Source organism: Erythrolamprus reginae, chromosome 9, assembly GCF_031021105.1.
Source record: "Erythrolamprus reginae isolate rEryReg1 chromosome 9, rEryReg1.hap1, whole genome shotgun sequence".
Lineage (NCBI taxonomy): Eukaryota > Metazoa > Chordata > Lepidosauria > Squamata > Dipsadidae > Erythrolamprus > Erythrolamprus reginae.
The window spans coordinates 45,301,708-45,321,931 of record NC_091958.1 but is presented as its reverse complement, the minus strand read 5'-3'; the positions used below and the strand labels follow the sequence as shown (position 1 = coordinate 45,321,931).

Sequence of the window (20,224 nt, the reverse complement as noted above, 5' to 3'; positions counted from 1 at the left end):
ATGAGCAAGGACCATCCCCTCCTGATCCTCAATCACAGAGAGTAGAGAAAATACAGGAACAAAGCAGGGAGACCTGATGACTCGAGAGGAGACCGCTACTCCCCTCTTCACAAGGAACACCTGGGGACTGAGATTTAAAGGGGTGCTATAGGGAAGGGCATTTGTCAGGAACAAATGCTGAATGGATAGAGTTTAGTGTGCTGGTACAGACATCTGGAGTTTGCAGGACTACTTGCTTCTTCCTGACTTCATGGACTCAGCATCTTGTTCCTGACTTTGTGGGTCTCATACTTTGTGGATTCATTATTTGTTCCTTGGTTTGTGGACTCACAGTTTTCTCCTTGGTTCATGGGCTCATTTCCCTGTTTCCTTGTTTTGCTGGACTGGGTGCAGCCAGTGGCTGCCGTCTCTGTATGTGTGTGTGCTTTGCTCTGGGACTTGCCGAGAATGTAGGAGCATTTGGGGGGGGGGGGATTTAGAGCATTAAAAGGGATACTCCATCTACAAAAAGATATTGACAAAATTGAATGGGTCCAAAGACGGGCTACAAGAATGGTGGAAGGTCTTAAGCATAAAACATATCAGGAAAGACTTCATGAACTCAATCTGTATAGTCTGGAGGACAGAAGGGAAAGGGGGGACATGATCGAAACATTTAAATATATTAAAGGGTTAAATAAGGTCCAGGAGGGAAGTGTTTTTAATAGGAAAGTGAACACAAGAACAAGGGGACACAATCTGAAGTTAGTTGGGGGAAAGATCAAAAGCAACATGAGAAAATATTATTTTACTGAAAGAGTAGTAGATCCTTGGAACAAACTTCCAGCAGACGTGGTAGATAAATCCACAGTAACTGAATTTAAACATGCCTGGGATAAACATATATCCATCCTAAGATAAAATACAGAAAATAGTATCAGGGCAGACTAGATGGACCATGAGGTCTTTTTCTGTTGTGAGTCTTCTATGTTTCTATGAGTTTGAACTCTTGGTTGGCTGTGTGACTTTTGTGCCTTGTCCCAAGTCATCACAGGAAGCCTCCGACGGCTATCAAAAGCAGGACCAGTAACCATTCCCAATTTTCATTCCCAGAGTCTCTGTTTCCCCACTGGCAGAGCTATCACTCTGGTTTGGATGTCAAATCCATCTATCCAAATGGCCTGCTCCTTGCCACACAGGGTGTAAATTCAAATAAACTTTGTTTTGGGAATCGAATTGCCGCAGGCTGAAAGAAGCCAGCGGATCAATGGTTTCGTTCCATGGAGCCCAACGCTTTTGCAGTGGAGAGAATGTGCCAAATTTAAGCTTCTGTGGATGGTTTGGTTGTTGTGTGCTCTTAAAATCAGGCCTGCACCTCTTGGCTTTCTCTGTCCTTTCCTTCCATGCTGTGCGCTCAACAGTCTGGCTGGCTCCTGTTTTTTTCCCTCTCGGAAGCCATCCACCACAACAATGAGAGGGGACAACTGTGCGAGTCCCACTGTTCCCAGAGAGATAAAAATGGGGGGGGGGGGGAAGGGAGGAGGGCTGAGCTAGTCTATGATTTCATTGCCCCCAAAACAAGACTGGAGTCAGAGATTCTGGTTTCCAATTAGCCATGGAGCTGGTGGACAAGGCTGGACGGTAGCAAATGTATACGGAGGGGAGAGACAAAGGACCGTTTTCTATTTTACTTATTTATTTAGTGTATGGCAAAAAATGTTAAAAAGCGCATGGCAATAGCATTCCCAACAAGCAAACAGGAAACTGTTTTATCCTGTTTTACAAGTCCGAAGGCTGTTTTATAAGCAGGTTGTCCATGACATATGACCACTGCTGAGCCCCAAATTTATGCCGCCGAATGAGACATTTTGCTAAGTGGGTTTTGCTCCATTTTACAACTTTTCTGACCACAGCTGTTAAGTAGAATCGTTGCCCTTGTTAGAAACATAGAAACATAGAAGACGGCAGAAAAAGACATGATCAATCTAATCTGCCCTGATACTATTTCCTGTATTTCATCTTAGGATGGATATATGTTTATCCCAGGCATCTTTAAATTCAGTTACTGTGGATTTACCAACCACGTCTGCTGGAAGTTTGTTCCAAGCATCTACTACTCTTTCAGTAAAATAATATTTTCTCATGTTGCTTCTGATCTTCCCCCTAACTAACTTCAGATTGTGTCCCCTTGTTCTTGGATTCACTTTCCTATTAAAAACACTTCCCTCCTGAACCTTATTTAACCCTTTAACATATTTAAATGTTTCGATCATGTCCCCCCCCTTTCCCTTCTGTCTTCCAGACTATACAGATTGAGTTCATGAAGTCTTTCCTGATAGGTTTCATGCTTAAGACCTTCCACCATTTTTGTCGCCCGTCTTTGGACCCGTTCAATTTTATCCATATCTTTTTGTAGACAAGGTCTCTAGAACTGAGCACAGTATTCCAAATGTGGTCTCACCAGCGGGATCACAATCTCCCTCTTCCTGCTTGTTATACCTCTAGCTCACCCAAACTGAACCCAGGGTTGCTAGAAAGCATGGAGGCTTTTGGAAGGCTGATAAAATGCTAGTAGTCCTTGACTTATGACCACGATAGAGCCTTTTTTGTTACTAAGCGAGACATGGGATAAGAGACTCCATCCTGAGTCACCACGCACGAGCAGGTAGCAATACAACTTTTCTAAATAAATAAATAAATTAGTTTTGCCCCATTTTATGACATTTCTTGCTTCAGGTGTTACGCAAATCACCGCTGTTATTCAGTTGTGAAGTGAATCTGGTTTACCCATGGACTTTGCTTGTCAAATGGTCACAAGGGGGGACACTTCAATCATCATAAATATGAGTCAGTTTCCCAGTGTTTGAATTTTGATCATGGGGATGAGGGGTGGTTTCCGGATGCTTCCACTGCCGGTTCGCCCAGAGACGTGGGGGCGCATACATGCACAGTGCTAAAAACTAAAATGGCGGTGTCTAGTGCACCGCCAAGTGAACCGACTCAGGGGCGTGGCAGGGCTAGGTCGCTACCGGTTTCAACAACCCAGGCCACCAAGTTACTAACAGTGTTATAGAACCAGGAGGAACCCACCTCTGATGGGAATGCTGCAACAATAGTGTCATAATCAGTGTTCCCTCTAATTTTTTGGGGGGTGGGCGGAAAAGTATAGTGTCTGAGCGGCAGTCCCTTTGGGACTGGGCGGCACAGAAATATTAATTAAATAAATAAATAAACAAACAAACAAACAAAAACCCCACCCTGTTTTGCCTCAGAGAATTTCAAAATAAAATACTGTACTGTGTGTCTATAACAGTGAGCTCATAATAGGGCAACTCTATCAATATCAAAATGCCACTTAAATAGTTGAGCTAGTTTCAAACTAGATTTTGATTTTCTTTCTCTCTTCCTTACTCCCATTCTTTTTCTTTCTCTTTTCCTTCCTCTCTGTTTCTCTCTCTTCCTCTCTTCCTCTCTCTCTCCTTCCCTCTCACTCTTTCCCTCTCGGCTTCTGGGCAGGTTTGGAAAACTCTGAGTTGATGATGATTTTTAAGTGAGCGATTGCTCACTGCTCAGCTTAGAGGGAACTATGGTCATAATTCACTTTTTAAAAAGCGTTATAAATGCTGTTGTAGCTTCAGTTGCTAAACGAACCCTTGTAAGTCAATAACTGCTTGTAAGCAGGACATTTTCCCTCCAAAAGAAAGGAGTTTGGGGAGATCTGCAGATTTACTGCAGCGAGGAAAACACTGAGGATCTTTTACACCTCTGTTATAAGCTGCAGCCTCAGTGCACTTATCTGTTATGGCAAGATAGCGCAACCTGTGATTTAAAGTCTCGAATTAAGTATGGAATGCAACAAAGAGGATAATTCCACTCCTTGCAGCCTTGCAAATTACATAGATCAGGTCCTGAAGCCACCGCAATTTTGTCGCAGATCTTAAAATGGGCACCCTTGGTGCCAGTAACTACAACTCCCAAGGCAGGGGTGTGTGAAAATATACCCATCGTTCAAATGGGTGCGTTTTTTTGTTTGTCACCCACATCTGGCTGAAAACGTTTGGGAAATGTATTTATTTACTTATTGGATTTATATGCTGCCCCTCTCCGAGGACTGGGGGTGGCTTACAACATATAAAACAGCAATTACAATAGGTAAATCCAATTAAATTAAAAACTAAGCAAACAGTCTAAAATCCCTAGCTGTGTTAAAAAACAGTCATACCCATTCAAACAGCAGCCATACAAACATTTGTCGGCTTGGGGGCTGAAGGTCTAATCTGTAGGTCCCACAGAGTTGGTCTTCTCCGGGTCCCGTCGACTAAACAATGCCGTCTGGCGGGACCCAGGGGAAGAGCCTTCTCTGTGGCGGCTCCGACCCTCTGGAATCAGCTCCCCCCGGAGATTAGGACTGCCCCCACCCTCCTTGCCTTTCGTAAACTCCTCAAAACCCATCTCTGTCGTCAAGCTTGGGGGAACTGAGACACTTTCCCCTTGCCTATGTAGTTTCTGTGCACAATATGACTGTATGTATTGCTTTTATTTACTGGGGTTTTCTCTTTAAGATTTTTTATATGTATAATTGCTATTTTAGATTCTAATTATTGAATTTGTCATTATGTATTGTTTTTATCACTGTTGTGAGCCACCCCAAGTCCACGGAGAGCGGCGGCATACAAATCTAATAAATAATAATAATAATAATAATAATAATAATAATAATAATAATAATCACCCCAAGCCTGGCGGCATAAGTGAGTCTTAAGACTCTTGCGAAAGGCGAGGATGGTGGGGGCAGTGCGAATCTCTGGGGAGAGCTAATTCCAGAGGGCCGGAGCCCCCACAGAGAAGGCTCTTCCTCTAGGTCCTGCCATGCGACATTGTCTAATTGATGGGACCTGGAGAAGGCCGACTCTGTGGGACATAACCAGTGGCTGGGACTCATGCGGCAGAAGGCGGTCCCGCAAGTAATCTGATGCCATGTAGGGCTTTATAGGTCATTACCAACACTTTGAATTGCATCCGAAAACCAATTGGCAGCCGATGTAGCCCGCGGAGTGTTGGAGAAACATGGGCACTTCTAGGGAGGCCCATGACTGCTCCTGCGGCTGCATTACGCACGATTTGTAGTTTCCGAGCGCTCTTCAAAAGTAGCCTGCTGTGGGGTGGGCAGAGAAGGCTGCCTGCTATGGGGTGGGCAGGAAGTCACGGCGGAAAGGTCTCACATCTTTGTGAGTGAGAAAACGTTGGGGACGGCTGGAATCCAAGCCTTGAAGTAGCCTCACATGCTTCCACACCCCGCCAGGGACATATACACACTTACCGAGACAAGGCCGTGGATGGTGACCTGGAGTTTTTTCAGCTTGTCAATCACCATTTCGCCCAGCGGTGGGGAAAAAGTGGGCGAGCAACTCCACTCCACTGCAACGACAAAAAGAGAAACAAGCCCTACTTGGTCAGTAATTAGAGAACCAGTTCGGTCTAGAGGTTACAGCACCGGGCTAGAAACCAGGAGACAGTGAGTTCTAGTCCTGCGTTAGACATGAAAGCTTGCTGGGTGACTTTGGGCCAATCACTAGGACAGTGTTTTTCAACCAGTGTGCCGCGAGACATGGTCAGGTGTGCCGCGAAGCTCACAGAGAAAGAAAGAAAGAGAAAGCAAGACAGAAAGAAATCAAGAGAGAGATAAAGCAAGAGAGAAAGAAAGCAAGAGAGAGAAAGAGAACAAGAGAGAAAGAAAGCAAGAGAGAGAGAGAAAGAGAACAAGAGAAAGGAGAGAAAGAGAGAGCAAGAGAGAGAGAGAAAGAGAGAGAGAGAGAGAAAGAGAGGGAGGGAAGGAGAGAGAGAGAAAGACATAGAGGGACATAGGGAGGGAGAGAGAAAGAGAGCAAAAAAGAGAGGAAGGAAGAGAAAGAAAGAGGGATGGAGAGAGAGAAAGAAAGAGGAAGGGAGAGAAAGAGGGAGGGAGAAAGAAATAGAGTGAAGGGGAGGAAGAGAGAGAGAGATATTTTTTTTGTCCAAACTTTTCTTACCCCCCCCCCCCCCCGCTCAATGTGCCCCAGGGTTTCGTAAATGTAAAAAATGTGCCGCGGCTCAAAAAAGGTTGAAAATCACTGCATTAGGAGACAGTAAGTTCTAGCATGCCTTCGGCGTGAAAAGCAAACTGGGTGACTTTGGGCCAATCACCAGGAGATGGTGAGTTCTAGTGCTGCATTAAACGGGATTCATCACCAGGTGTTTTCACGTTTCCTGCTCAGAACATTTTGTTCACTGCTATTGGTGAAATACCCAAAGGGCTTACCTTTGTATTTGGTGACAATCGCTGAATTGACGCTTAAAGGCTCCTGAAATGACACTTCGACAGAGGTGCTACTGGCCACGGAAAGGTGAACCTTTGCAGGTGGATCTGGGACTCCTGTGGTGGGGCGGAAGAATCACAGCACAGATATCAGGAAAAGTGATCCAAATGTACGGAAGGAAAGATGAATCCAAGGCAAATTTAAAGAATCTGATTTGTTGCTCACAGTGAAAATGAAACAAAAAGTTTGGAAAGGAAACGTTGGAGAGAAGAGATAACCTTTATAGAGAGACAAGTGGTCCTTGACTTACAGCCATTTCATTTGGTGACCATCAGAAGTTACAATGGCCCTGGAAAAACTGACTTACAACTAATTTTTGCACTTATGATAGCATCCTCAATGGTCGTGCAATCAAAATATTGACGCTCAGCAATTGGCATTTTTAAAAATGTATGTATGTATGTATGTATGTATGTATGTATGTATGTATGTATTCATTAATTCATAAATTCATAAATTCATAAATTTATTTAAAAAGTTTTTAAACTTATAATGGTTTGTTAAAAAGTTGGTTAAAAAACAAAACATAGAAACACAAAGACCATAAAACATAAGAAATGACTGCATGACAAATTATCTAGTTCACCTTTTGACATTTGATGGCTTCTTTTCCCATTATCCTACTAAGAACATAGAACTAAATTTAATTATATGTCTAACCTTACCTTTTTATCCATCAATGGTATAATTTGTGCCAGGTTTCGAAATAGTCTGTTCCAGTTTTATCTTTTAACTCTAATGTTAGTCTATCCATTTCAGCACATAGAATTTTACATAGGATTTTTTCATCTGTGGGGGTATCTTTATTTTTACATTTTTGGGTGAAGATTAACCTCGTTCTGATCAAGATATGTAACATTAGGTATATTGTATTTTTGTCGTATTTATCAATAGTTATTCCTAACAAAAAGAGTTTTAAATCTAATTTTATCTTCAGTATTTCCTCCATCCATTGCCTTAATTCTTCCTTTTTTAAAAATAAAAGTTTTTATTTATTTTTAAATACGAACATTCCATATTATATTAAACAATATGTCTTCTGGATATAAATACCTCTGTGCAATAATCATCAAAATTTATAACATCATTCACATTAATATTAATTCTCTAATCTTAAAATTATGGTATATTAAACACTTGAACATAAATAAATGTTCATGTTTTCCCCCTCTTAGCATGTCTTCCAATCAGCATACAAATCCAATAAATAAATAAATAAATAGATAGATAGATAGATAAATAAAATATAGTAATAATTTTAAGCATAATAATCCTCATCATCATAATACAAACAATTATCATATGGTTTACATCTCATTTTTAACGTACTCTCTACTCTTCTTTAAACTCCTTCTTTTATTTCCAACTTCCATTGTTATTCTCTAACCATTGATAAAATAATTCCCATGTGATATAATATTCAGTTTGTTCTTAATTGACAGTGTTAATCTATTCATTTCTGAACATTCTAATATTAATTCTCCCTAACTGCAAGTTAACAGTCAAATTGGAGAGACTTAAACTGACATCTAGTCTTTAGGAAAAGAATTCTTTTTTTTGCCAAGTGGTATTAGATACACAAGGAATTTGTTTCCGGTGCATAAGCTCTCAGTGTACCTACAGCAATAGTGATCGATTGTTATCATAGCCATTGTAAAAATATATCCGTCATAAAACATTAGATACAACACTTAGAGATAGCCATGGATATTGGAGAGCATTTCACCAAAGCTGCTGTTGGGGGCGCTATCTTGAATTCCATTGAATTCCATTTTTGTCAAGATTAAAATTTTGGCTGATTAAACTGAACCAAACATAGCTTGAGTTGGTTTAAACCAAACCACCTCACTTTGGAACACAATGGCTAAGAAGCTATTCTCTTTGGTAGCTCTTCCCTTGGGTACCCTTTCTTGGGGGTCAAGGGAGAGTTTTGCCTTCTCTTCTGTTCAAGATCCCCATGGGCCACTGTGTGACACAGAATGCTGGATTCGATGGGCTTTGGCCTGGTTCAGCATGGCTCTTCTTAGGGTCTTATGTTCTTAAGAGATAGAGAGGTCAACATTTATTTACCACGTCGGCTGGAAGTTTGTTCCAAGGATCTACTACTCTTTCAGTAAAATAATATTTTCTCATGTTGCTTTTGATCTTTCCCCCAGTGTTCCCTCGATTTTCGCGGGGGATGCGTTCCGAGGCCACCCACGAAAGTCGAATTTCCGCAAAGTAGAGATGCAGAAGTAAATACACTATTTTTGGCTATGAACAGTGTCACAAGCCTTCCCTTAACACTTTAAACCCCTAAATTACCATTTCCCATTCCCTTAGCAACCATTTAGATTATTACTCAAGATGTTTATTTATTAAAGTTTATTAAAAAAATATTTATTAAAGGCGGACGAAAGTTTGGCGATGACGTATGCCGTCATCGGGCCGGAAAAACCGTGGTATAGGGGGGAAAACCGCAAAGTATTTTTTAATTAATATTTTTGAAAAACCGTGGTATACACGTTTCGCGAAGTCCGAACCTGCGAAAATCGAGGGAACACGGTATTTTCCTTTCAAACTCAAACTCTTGCTGCTTAAATGACTCAACTTAAGGCGTTCCACAAGACATGCTGATTACAAGCCCCCCAATAGCCGCGACGAAACTTAATCTCCCTACACGCACAGCAGTACACTAGAGAGAAATGTGTGGTTTCAAGCTTCTGCCCAACAAAAGGGTTTTTGGAACAGGACTGGGGAACCCTGTCTCCTAAATAGTGACTTGCTACGAGAACAGGAGACATAAATATTCTGACTCACTCACTACATTTATGGTGGCTGACATCCAAAAGAAGAAGAGAGAACATCCTTCTTAAAGATGGTCAGCATGATGGATTCTCATGCAGCACAGGTAGTCCTCAATTTGCAAACATTTGTTTAATGACTGCTTGAAGTTACAATGGCGCTGGAAAAAAAGGGAATGTTTTTTTCACACTTACAACCATGATCAAAATTTGGACACACTTGGCAACCAGTTTATATTTATGAGAGTTGCAGTGCCCCGGGGTCATCTGATGAGGGCTCCAATGTTATTGTTGCCAGTCCATGCGCGCCACTATCTTTACCCCCTTAATTTTGGGTGATTTTCTGACTCTCTGAGCATGCGCAAAAGGAAAATTGTCCCACTGCGCATACACAGAAGCAAAAACAGGCTTGGGAAACGCACGTGTGAAACGTCACAATGCGAATGCAGCACACTGATAGGCAGGTAAGAGGAACCTGCTCCTGGTATGTGTGTATGTCAATAGCAATTACACTTAGGCTTATATACCGCTTCACAGTGCTTTTACAGCCCTCGAAAAGCAGTTTACAGAGTCAGCATTTTGCCCCCAACAATCTGGGTCTTCATTTTAACGACCTCGGAAAGGTGTAAGGCTGAGTAAACTTTGAGCCGGGGAGCATCGAACTGATGGCAGGTGGCAGAGTGAGCCTGCAATGCTCCATTCTAACTACTGCGCCACTATAACTCTATTGCATCATCATGGCTCCATATTAATTTAATTTAATTTAATTTAATTTAATTTAATTTAATTTAATTTAATTTAATTTAATTTAATTTAATTTAATTTAATTTAATTTAATTTAATTTAATTTAATTTAATTTAATTTAATTTAATTTAATTTAATTTAATTTAATTTAATTTAATTTAATTTAATTTAATTTAATTTAATTTAATTTAATTTAATTTAATTTAATTTAATTTAATTTAATTTAATTTAATTTAATTTAATTTAATTTTTTTATTTTATTGGATTTGTATGCCGCCCCTCTCCGCAGACTCGTGGCGGCTAACAACAATGGTAAAACAACATGTAACAATCCAATTTAATAAAACAACTAAAAACCATTATTAGAAAAAACCAAACATACACACAAACATACCATGCATAACTTGTAGTGGCCTAGAGGGAAAGAATAAGTTAACTCCCCCATGCCTGGCGACAAAGGTGGGTCTTAAGACGTTTGCAAAAGAAAAGGATGGTGGGGGCCGTTCTAATCTCTGGGGGGGAGCTGATTCCAGAGGGCCGGGGCCGCCACAGAGAAGGCTCTTCCCCTGGGGCCCACCAAATGACATTGTTTGCTCGACGGGACCCGGAGAAGGCCAACTCTGTGGGACCTTATCGGCAGCTGGGATTTGTGCGGTAGAAGGCGGTTCCGGATGTATTCTGGCCCAATGCCATGTAGGGCTTTAAAGGTCATTACCAACACTTTGAATTGTGACCGGAAACCGATCGGCAACCAATGCAGGCCGCGGAGTGTTGCAGAAACGTGGGCGAATCTAGGAGTGTATGTATGTATGTATGTATGTATGTATGTATGTATGCATGCATGCATGTATGTATGTATGAATGTAGGCTTATGTGTTTATCAAACTTCTTAACCTCTCATCTCTCTTTATAGAAGGATTCCCATATTTCTTTCCATATTCCAACAGATCAAAATTCCTGATCGTTCTGAATGACGGCATAGAGGGCCCTGTTTTTCTTCCCCAGAGACTCACGTGCATGCTCAAATCCAGCGTTCATGCGCTTGTAGAGCCGGTATCGCCATTCCCAGGCCTTCAGCTGTTTCTCCTTTTCAGAACTTTCCGTGTTTGGCACCTCGTTGACCACCTGCGCGCTGAGATCGTTCACCCGCTGTTCTGCTTCCCGAACCAGGGTGGCCAGATGCAAAGACCGGCTCTCCAGGCTTACAACTTGGGAGGGGAAAAAAAGAGGATGAATATATTAAAGAGGGGAGGGAAGGAAGAGGAAAGAAGGAACAACCCTCTGTGCATATTGGAAAAGGATTCTCTATGGCAGAGGTCTTCAAACATGGGAACTTTTAAGACTTGAGGTCTTCAATTCCCTGAATTCTCCAGCCAGCAGAGCAGAGCTGGCTGGAGAATTCTGGGAGTTGAAGTCCATAAGTCTTAAAAGCTGCCAATTTTGGGGACTCCTGCTCTAAGGCTTTAAACCAGGGTTTCCCAACATTGACCACTTTAAGATGGTTGGAGAATCCTGAAATCAAAATTGCAGCGATAGAAAGTGCCCAGGCAACTATAGTGCTTGGGTTTAAAGATGACAATAAATGGACGATAAAAAATTGGTGCAAATATATGACGGATCACATTCACTATGAAATTATGGAAATTAGACTACATAATTATAATGAAGGGAAATTAGCAGCAACAATGAGGCGGTGGGAGATGGTTAAAAAATATATATCAACAACATCAGTAAGAGATGCAAATGTAAGAAATAAAATTCAATCACTCTATAAAGAATGAACAATGTAACCCAGAGACAAAGCAAATGAAGGACACAAAATTGATTCTTCCCTGGTGAAGGGTTTTTTTTCTGTATGGTGATAGTACACTTATGTTTTCTGTTTTGTTTTTTGTAAAATTCTTTAAAAATCAATAAAAAATTATATTAAAAAGAAGAAGAAGAGAATCCTGAAAATATTAAAGAGACCAAGGTTGGGAAACCCTGCTTTAGACCTAGAGAAGGGCCTGTTCTAAGCAATTTTACAAATCCAAGTAATTTTCCCCAATCCTTATTACCTAAGCTGTGGGTTAACTAGTATCCATGTCTACAAGAATGTGGAATGCCCTCTGTGGATATGATAGGAATATGAATGAAGTTGTTTCCTGCAGATTGGCTCATCATCCCTTAAATAAGCTAGAGGAGTGGCCAATGAGCCCAAGAGGAGACCTCTTCCTGAGGAACCATTCCTGCTTTTTGGCAGCTCTGCGCATGCATTGAGAACAGGCTCCTCCCCAACTTCCTAAGTCACTGATGGGAACTTCTGGAGGTTCTGAAGACTCTGGCTGAATTTTATGCCTCTGGCACTGAGGTCCTTTCCAGCCTCCTCACTGTCCGACGCAGGTGCCATCTGTACAGCTGCTGGTGCATCACTATATCGGCCCCTTCGCTGTCAGAATACAAATGACAGACCTTGGTTTTATTGCCTCTTTTTTGAGCAGTCGTGGTCCACAATGAAGCCTTTGCCAGCAGTCTGTGTGAGGTACCTGCCCCTTGCTCAACCTTCACGAACAAGAGGAGAAGATTCCCGTTGAGGTTTTTTGAAGACAAATGTTTTTATTCCACGGAATCTTTCCCTTTGCCCGACAGGCAAGAATAGAAGAGGAAGTCACACCTCTTTCAAAGTTCCCTGCGTCTTTCTGCTGAGCTCCCATTATTACCTACGCTGACAGCTAGGCCCCTGCCTACTCTCTCCGTGGGCCACCCAACAAGAAGGCATGTCAAGGGTTGCACCCCGCACAACCCCCTTTATAGAGAGTGTGCACAAGAACTTGAGGCACAATGCCACACTGCCAGGAAAGGAAGGCTACAGAGCGCTTATTCAAAGTCACGCCGTTTTTCTGCTCCCATTCAGAGGGAGGCTTTCACGGGAGAAAGGTCATTCTGCTCCTGACCCTCATTGTCAGACCCTACGTTCCTCACGCACAACTAACCAGAGCTGAACATTTGCCCTGCCTTTTCCAAGGCAGAAATCTGAAGGAACAAACAGCCAGAATGCAGTAGGATACAGGAGCAGCGTTAGAAGGAAAGATGCCAGTCTCTGAGTCAACTTCCTGCTCAAGCAGGACACCCTCTACCCCACTGATGGTGAACCTATGGCACAGGTGCTACGTGGAGCCATTCATTTTGTCATTTATTCATTTGTCCAATACACAATACATATGGAAGAGAATAGACATGAAGTAATATATATAAAGATAATATGTAAAAATAGAGGAGAAGATATATGAAAGGAAGAAAAGATATATGAGATAAAGGAGAGACAATTGGACAGGGGATGGAAGGCACACTAGTGCACTTATGTACGCCCCTTACTGACCTCTTAGGAACCTGGAGAGGTCAATCATGGAGAGTCTAAGGGAGAAATGTTGGGGGTTGGGGGTTGACACTACTGAGTCAGGTAATGAGTTCCACGCTTCGACAACTCGATTGTTAAAGTCATATTTTTTACAGTCAAGTTTGGAGCGGTTAATATTAAGTTTGAATCTGTTGCGTGCTCTTGTGTTGTTGCGGTTGAAGCTGAAGTAGTCATTGACCAGTAGGACGTTGCAGCATATGATCTTGTGGGCAATACTTAAATCGTGTTTTAGGCGCCGTAGTTCTAAGCTTTCTAGACCCAGGATAGTTAGTCTATTTTCGTAGGGTATTCTGTTTCGAGTGGAGGAGTGAGGGGCTCTTCTGGTGAAGTATCTTTGGACGTTTTCAAGGGTGTTGATGTCCGAGATGTGGTATGGGTTCCAGACATATCTGCTATGACACAAGCCGTTGCCCTAGCTCAGCTCCAATGTGCATGTATGTGCCAGCCAGCTGATTTTTGGCTCCAGCAGAGGCTCTGGGAGGGCGTTTTGGCTTCCAGAGAGCCTTCCGGGGGGGTGGGAGAGGGCATTTTTACCTCCCCCAGCTGCAGGAAGGCCTTTGGAGCCTGGGGAGAGCGAAACACAAGCCTACTGGGCCCACTGGAAGTTGAAGTTGGGAAACAGGCCATTTCCAGCCTCCAGAAGGCCTCCGGGGGGTGGGAGAAGCTGTTTTCACCCTCCCAGGCATTGCATTATGGGTGTGGGCACTCATTCATGTGCAACAGTGTGTGCGCTTATGGCACCCGTGCCATAGATTCGCCATTACTGTACTAGATGATGTTTGGGTAATGAAACTTCTTCAAGAAAACAACCAAATTCTCGGGTGATATTGTACTGCAAACTAGGGCCCATAAAACCTTTGCCTGGACACCTCTCCCCTACTGTATATCAGACATTAATACAATTGAGTGGTTTCCAGAGTTATTTCACTAGAAGAGTACTCCACTCCTGTGCTCACAACAGAATATTTAGGCCACCAGGCTTGAAATGCTGGGACTAGACAACTTAGAATTACACCGCCTATGGTCTCGCTTAAGCGTAGTAGACAAAATTATCTGCTACAACATCCTACCTGTCGATGACTACTTCAGCTTCAACCGCAATGATACACAGGCAAACAATAGATACAAACTTAAGGTGAACTGCTTCAAACTCGATTGCAGAAAATGCCTGGAATTCATTACCTGACTCTGTGGTTTTTTCCCCAAACCCCAAAAACTTTAATCTTAGATTGTCTACTGTGGACCTCACCCCATTCCTAAGAGGTCTGTAAGGGGAGTGCATAAACGCACCAATGTGCCTACCATCTCTGTCCTACTGTCCCTATTTAGTCATATCCTTATTCTGTATTCATATTCATATTTATTCTATATCTGTTATCTCAAACATGTTTGACTAACTAACTAACTAATTAAACTAAAGTTCAGAGAGTACCAAAAACTCCTCATTTCAACCCTGAGCTATAGATATTCTAGATTACTGCTACTATGAGAAAGAGCTCAGAAGAAGGTAAGCCGCCCCGAGTCTGCAGAGAGGGGCAGCATACAAATCTAAATAATAATAATAATAATAATAATAATAATAATAATAATAATAATAATAATAATGGCACAGATGATCCACTGGAACTTGGGCCGGAACTACCATTTACCAGTGGCAAAGAACTGGTGGGATCATAAGCCCAAAAAAGTGGTCGAAAATGAGCAAGCAAAACTACTGTGGGACTTCTGACTTCAGACTGACCGAATTCTGAAGCATAACACACCAGACATTGTGATCGGGGAGAAAAAGAAAGTATGGATCATCGGCATCGCAATCCCAGGAGACAGCAGAATTGAGGAGAAGCAGCTAGAGAAATTAGTGAAATACAAAGATCTAAAAATCGAGCTGCAATGACTCTGGCATAAGCCAGTGAAAGTGGTCCCAGGGGTACTTGGCACGCTGGGCGCAGTGCCAAAGGATCTCAGTGGACATTTGAAAACCATTGGAAAACCATTGGAATTGAAAAAATCTCCATCTGTCAATTGCAAAAGGCTGCTTTACTGGGATCGGCAAACATAATTCGCCGCTACATCGCGCAGTCCTAGGTGCTTGGGAAGCGCCCGACTGGTGATGAAATATGAAATCCATCATAGTGATCTCGTTTGCTGTGTTGTACTGACATAATAATAATAATAATAGTAATAGTAATAGTAATAATAATAATAATAATAATAATAATAATAATAATAATAATAATAATAATAATAATATCATCATCATCATCATCAGAAAAGTTTCGGACTTACAGTGAGGACTTTCCTTGGCTCCAGCCAGCAAGAGGGTCTTGGCAATGGGTGAGTTGTTGGTCATGATGGCAATATCTAGTGGCAGGAGACCTTCACTGTTGGGCGTGTTCAGATCCAGTTCCTCCAGGCTGTACTGCTTGAGCAGCTCTTGCACCTTATCCAGGTCTTGCAACTCAACAGCCTCAAAGAGAGCAGCGTTGCCTTGAAACTGTGGAGAGGAACAAAGTCCACACCATCCGGCTAGATCTGAGCATCGCCTGAACATCCTACAGACTTTGCCTTGGTTTTTTTAGCATACACATCTACATTCACAGGGATGGGGAGAAGGGAGGTGACATCAATCACTTCCAAAGCCAGGCCTTCCAGAGCAGTGGTAAAATCTATTTACCGTCCCTAACCGGTTCAGAAGTGTGTGCTTTTACGTTTTACACACAAGTTTCATGCCGGCCAATGTTCATTACTGAGTTCGTATCGGTACGGGCCATTCTATAGCTCCGGTAGGAAAAAAAAGTTGCGCCAAAATCTCGCTCGCACACAGAAGCCAAATTTTGCGCCAACGCATGCACCCACACCAGTCACTGGGAGTGCACCAGTAGTGCCAGCGAAGAGGAACCCCCACTTGAAGGCCATGTTATGCCACTTGTCACTATGCAAGGATTCAAAGCTAAGACCTTGTTTGACTCCTCCCTCCAGCCTAGCTGGCCATTCCCCAAATCTGGAAGGTCATGTTTCCTTCGTCCCCTTTTTATTTTCGAAGGAGAAACCACGAGCCTTCTAAAAACCCACCGAGCTACTCACTAAACTAGATACTGCTAGTAAAAATCAATTTACCAGGAAGGATTTTCGCTGTTTCTCCTTTTCAGTCCTTCCGGCTAAGTTTCCTTCATCAAATGACATGTAGTTAACTCTGAATTTTCCAGAGAGATTCCGATAAAGCCTCTTGGCGGCATTTGGGGATGATGGTCCCGGCTGCTTCCGAGCATGGGCCAACTGCAGATCTCTTAATTGCTGGGTCATTTTTGGTGAGGAAGACCTAAGGAACGACAGCAACAACAACAAAGGGATAATGCTAAATTAAAATAAATGAAAATAATGACACACCACAAGTTGCAGATGAAAGGTACTAAAGTTTGTTAGGAAAAAATAGGTTTGTTAGCGGAGTGATGAATCAACGCTTTGTCAACTCAAAGGTATTTTTACTGTTAGGTGAAAATTGTTATCCCCAACATGTAGAAGTACAGTAACAATGTAATAATGTAGACTACCTAGAACTACATAGCCTTCGAACCCATCTAAATGTAGTTCATAAAATCATCTGCCACAATGTCCTACCTGTCACTAACTACTATTTTAAAACACATATATCTCGTGAAATATCTTTTATTTTTATTTTACTTTTAATGCTTTTTTTGTGCAAAACTTATCCTCCATATTTATAGTCAAGACTGCATTCTGTAAGCCCCTTAACTAGTTAAAACATGTGCTTAAAACAGATTCTCAATGAAAATTTGGGACTGTATGTAAACCATAATGAGCCGGGGTGGCGCAGCAGGTAGAGTGCAGTACTGCAGGCCACTGAAGCTGACTATAGATCTGAAGGTCAGCGGTTCAATTCTCATCTCCGGCTCAAGGTTGACTCAGCCTTCCATCCTTCCGAGGTGGGTAAAATGAGGACCCGGATTGTGGGGGCAATAGCCTGGCTCTGTTAAAAAAGTGCTATTGCTAACATGTTGTAAACCGCTCTGAGTCTAAGGAGAAGGGCGGCATAAAAATTGAATAAATAAATAAAAATAAGAGATTAGAATAGATAAAAAGACAAATTTGGTAAAGCTTCATATAAGAAGTAGGACTTAAGGCTATTGCCTTTGCTAAATCTTCCTCCCTCCCTTCCCCCTTTCCCCCCTTCCCTCCACCCCCTCTCTTCCTTCCTTCCTTCCTTCCTTCTTCAACTCTTTACTTGGGTTCTTATCCTGCAAAACGTTAATGTTGCAAGCACCTCAGAGATGTGTAAGTTGGGTGGCAATGTAAATTTGTTTCATAAATGAATAAATGAATAAATCTTGTCCTGAAAACTATAGGGAACTGTCCAGGCAGAGTAAAGATGGAATTTAAGGAAAGAGAGAAGTAGAGATAGATAGATAGATAGATAGATAGATAGATAGATAGATAGATGATAGGTAGATAGGTAGATAGGTAGATAGGTAGATAGGTAGATAGGTAGATAGATAGATGATAGATGATAGATAGATAGATAGATAGATAGATGATAGATAGATAGATAGATAGATAGATGATAGATAGATAGATAGATAGATAGATAGATAGATGATAGGTAGATAGATAGATAGATAGATAGATAGATGATAGATAGATAGATGATAGATAGATAGATAGATAGATGATTGATAGATAGATAGATAGATGATAGATAGATAGATAGATAGATAGATGATAGATAGATAGATGATAGATAAATAGATAGATAGATAGATAGATAGATAGATAGATAGATAGATAGATGATAGGTAGATATGTAGATAGGTAGATAGATAGATAGATGATAGATAGGTAGGTAGGTAGGTAGGTAGGTAGATAGATATAATAGATATAGATATAGATATAGATACACTACAATTGGCTCAAATGTAATAAAACCAAACAGACACCCAAACCGTATGGACAGAAGACAAGATTTATATAACCTGACTACTGTATCAGGGTTTAAACATGAATAAAAAATAAAACTAAAACCCTACTGCCTAATATTTTTCTGGGAAGGCCTGCGTAAAAGTCTCTCCCTTTTGCATAATGCTAAAGAAGCATCTCTCTCAGGAAAAAAATAAAACCCACAGTCCTGCTGTTTAGAAACAGCCCTGCAGAAGGTATTAAGGGAACCCCGACCGCAATTGTTCATGATTGCAGTGATTTTATCTCAGGCGACATGCAATAAATTACATGATTTTGCTTAGTGGTGGTGGTGGTTGTTTTTTTTTTTTTTTTTAAATGAGCTTTGAATACAGTAGTCTCTTTAATCTCCTCCTAGGCATTTTTCTCGATGGGAATGGAAGGGGGAAGATTAACCTGTCTCCCTTAAAAATAATAATAAAAAATGTACCTGTTGTTTCAGGAAGGAATTAATTTTTTTGTACCTGGGCCAAGGGGTGGAACTGGGGCAAAACCTGGGTTTTCAGCCACGTCGTAGCTTTAAGATTACGAAAAGTGGATGGCTCCAGACTTAACCACCATCCGGAAGGCTGTGGATGATTTGATCTGGCACCAAAGTTAATCGGAGAGAGCGATGCATCTTGGTGTGGTCTCGGGTCCTTTGGCTGTGCGAACGCAGCCCAGACAGACAATGGATGTAATTAGCGGTGAGGTTATCTGCGTGAGTATCAAGTGAAAATGGATGGAAATAACTCCTCGGCGTGGGGGTTTGACAAAGCCCCAAAGGAAGAGCTGCAAGGGAACGTTTGCAGACATCAGATAAGAGGCTGGCGGAGTTTGCAGCTTGGGAAGCAGTTCGGGAAGGAAGAATGGGGAAGAACAGGTGAGTTTCGCTACAAGCCGCCCTTGACTTAAGGCCTCAACAGGGAACTGGAGTTTGCATTGTCCCTACAAAAGTGTCTTGCCAAATTGTTGAAGGAAAGACAGTCAAATAATATTGGTGATACACTATTGAGTCCAGAATGAATGAAGGAATGAAATGGAAGGGAAGAGAAGGGGAGGGGAGAGGAGAGGAGAGGAGGGAGAGAAGAGGAGAGTAGAGAGAGGAGAGGAGGACAAGAGAGGAGAGAGAGGAGAGAGGGGAGAGGAGAGAGAGGAGAGGAAAGGAGAGAGGAAAGGAGAGAGAGGAGAGGAGGGAGGAGAGGAGGGAGAGGAGAGAGAGGAGAGGAGAGAGGAGAGGAGGGAGAGGAGAGAGAGGAGAGGAGGGAGGAGGGGAGAGGAGAGAGGAGAGGAGAGAGGAGGGAGAGGAGAGAGAGGAGAGAGGAGGACAAGAGAGGAGAGAGAGGAGAGAGGGGAGAGGAGAGAGAGGAGAGGAAAGGAGAGAGGAGAGGAGGAAGAGGAGAGAGAGGAGAGGAGGGAGAGGAGAGAGGAGAGGAGAGAGGAGAGGAGAGGAGGGAGAGGAGAGAGGAGGGAGAGGAGAGAGAGGAGAGGAGAGAGGAGAGGACAAGAGAGGAGAGAGAGGAGAGGAAAGAGGAGAGGAGAGAGAGGAGAGGAGGGAGGAGAGGAGGGAGAGGAGAGAGAGGAGAGGAGAGAGGAGGGAGAGGAGAGGAAAGGAGAGAGGAGAGGAGAGGAGAGAGAGGAGAGGAAAGGAGAGAGGAGAGGAGAGAGAGGAGAGGAGGAGAGGAGAGAGAGGAGAGGAGAGAGGAGATGAGGGAGAGGAGAGAGGAGAGAGGGGAGAGGAGAGGAGAGAGAGGAGAGGAAAGGAGAGAGAGGAGAGGAGAGAGAGGAGAGGAGAGAGAGGAGAGAGGAGAGGAGGGAGAGGAGAGGAGAGAGGAGAGGAGGGAGAGGAGAGGACAAGAGAGGAGAGGACAAGAGAGGAGGGAGAGAAGAGAGAGGAGAGGACAAGAGAGGAGGGAGAGGAGAGGAGGGAGAGGAGAGGAGAGAATATAGAGTAGAAGGGAGCATAGTAGAGTATGGAATAGAAAATAGAACAAACTAGACTAGACTGGAATAG

The 20,224-nt window shown here is 42.4% G+C and overlaps 1 protein-coding gene across 3 annotated transcripts in view; it reads right to left on the bottom strand.

Moving 5' to 3' along the window:
• Positions 1 to 20,224, bottom strand: part of LOC139172186 (ankyrin repeat and fibronectin type-III domain-containing protein 1-like) — a 445,282-nt gene that overhangs the window by 33,117 nt on the left and 391,941 nt on the right. For all 3 annotated transcript variants that reach the window (XM_070761028.1, XM_070761027.1, XM_070761029.1), the window contains 5 exons: positions 16,378 to 16,579; positions 15,547 to 15,754; positions 10,877 to 11,071; positions 6,278 to 6,391; positions 5,300 to 5,397 (listed from right to left, as the gene is read on the bottom strand). In XM_070761028.1, the coding sequence (XP_070617129.1) occupies positions 5,300 to 5,397; positions 6,278 to 6,391; positions 10,877 to 11,071; positions 15,547 to 15,754; positions 16,378 to 16,579 (817 nt within the window). The remainder of the gene's footprint in view (positions 1 to 5,299; positions 5,398 to 6,277; positions 6,392 to 10,876; positions 11,072 to 15,546; positions 15,755 to 16,377; positions 16,580 to 20,224) is intronic.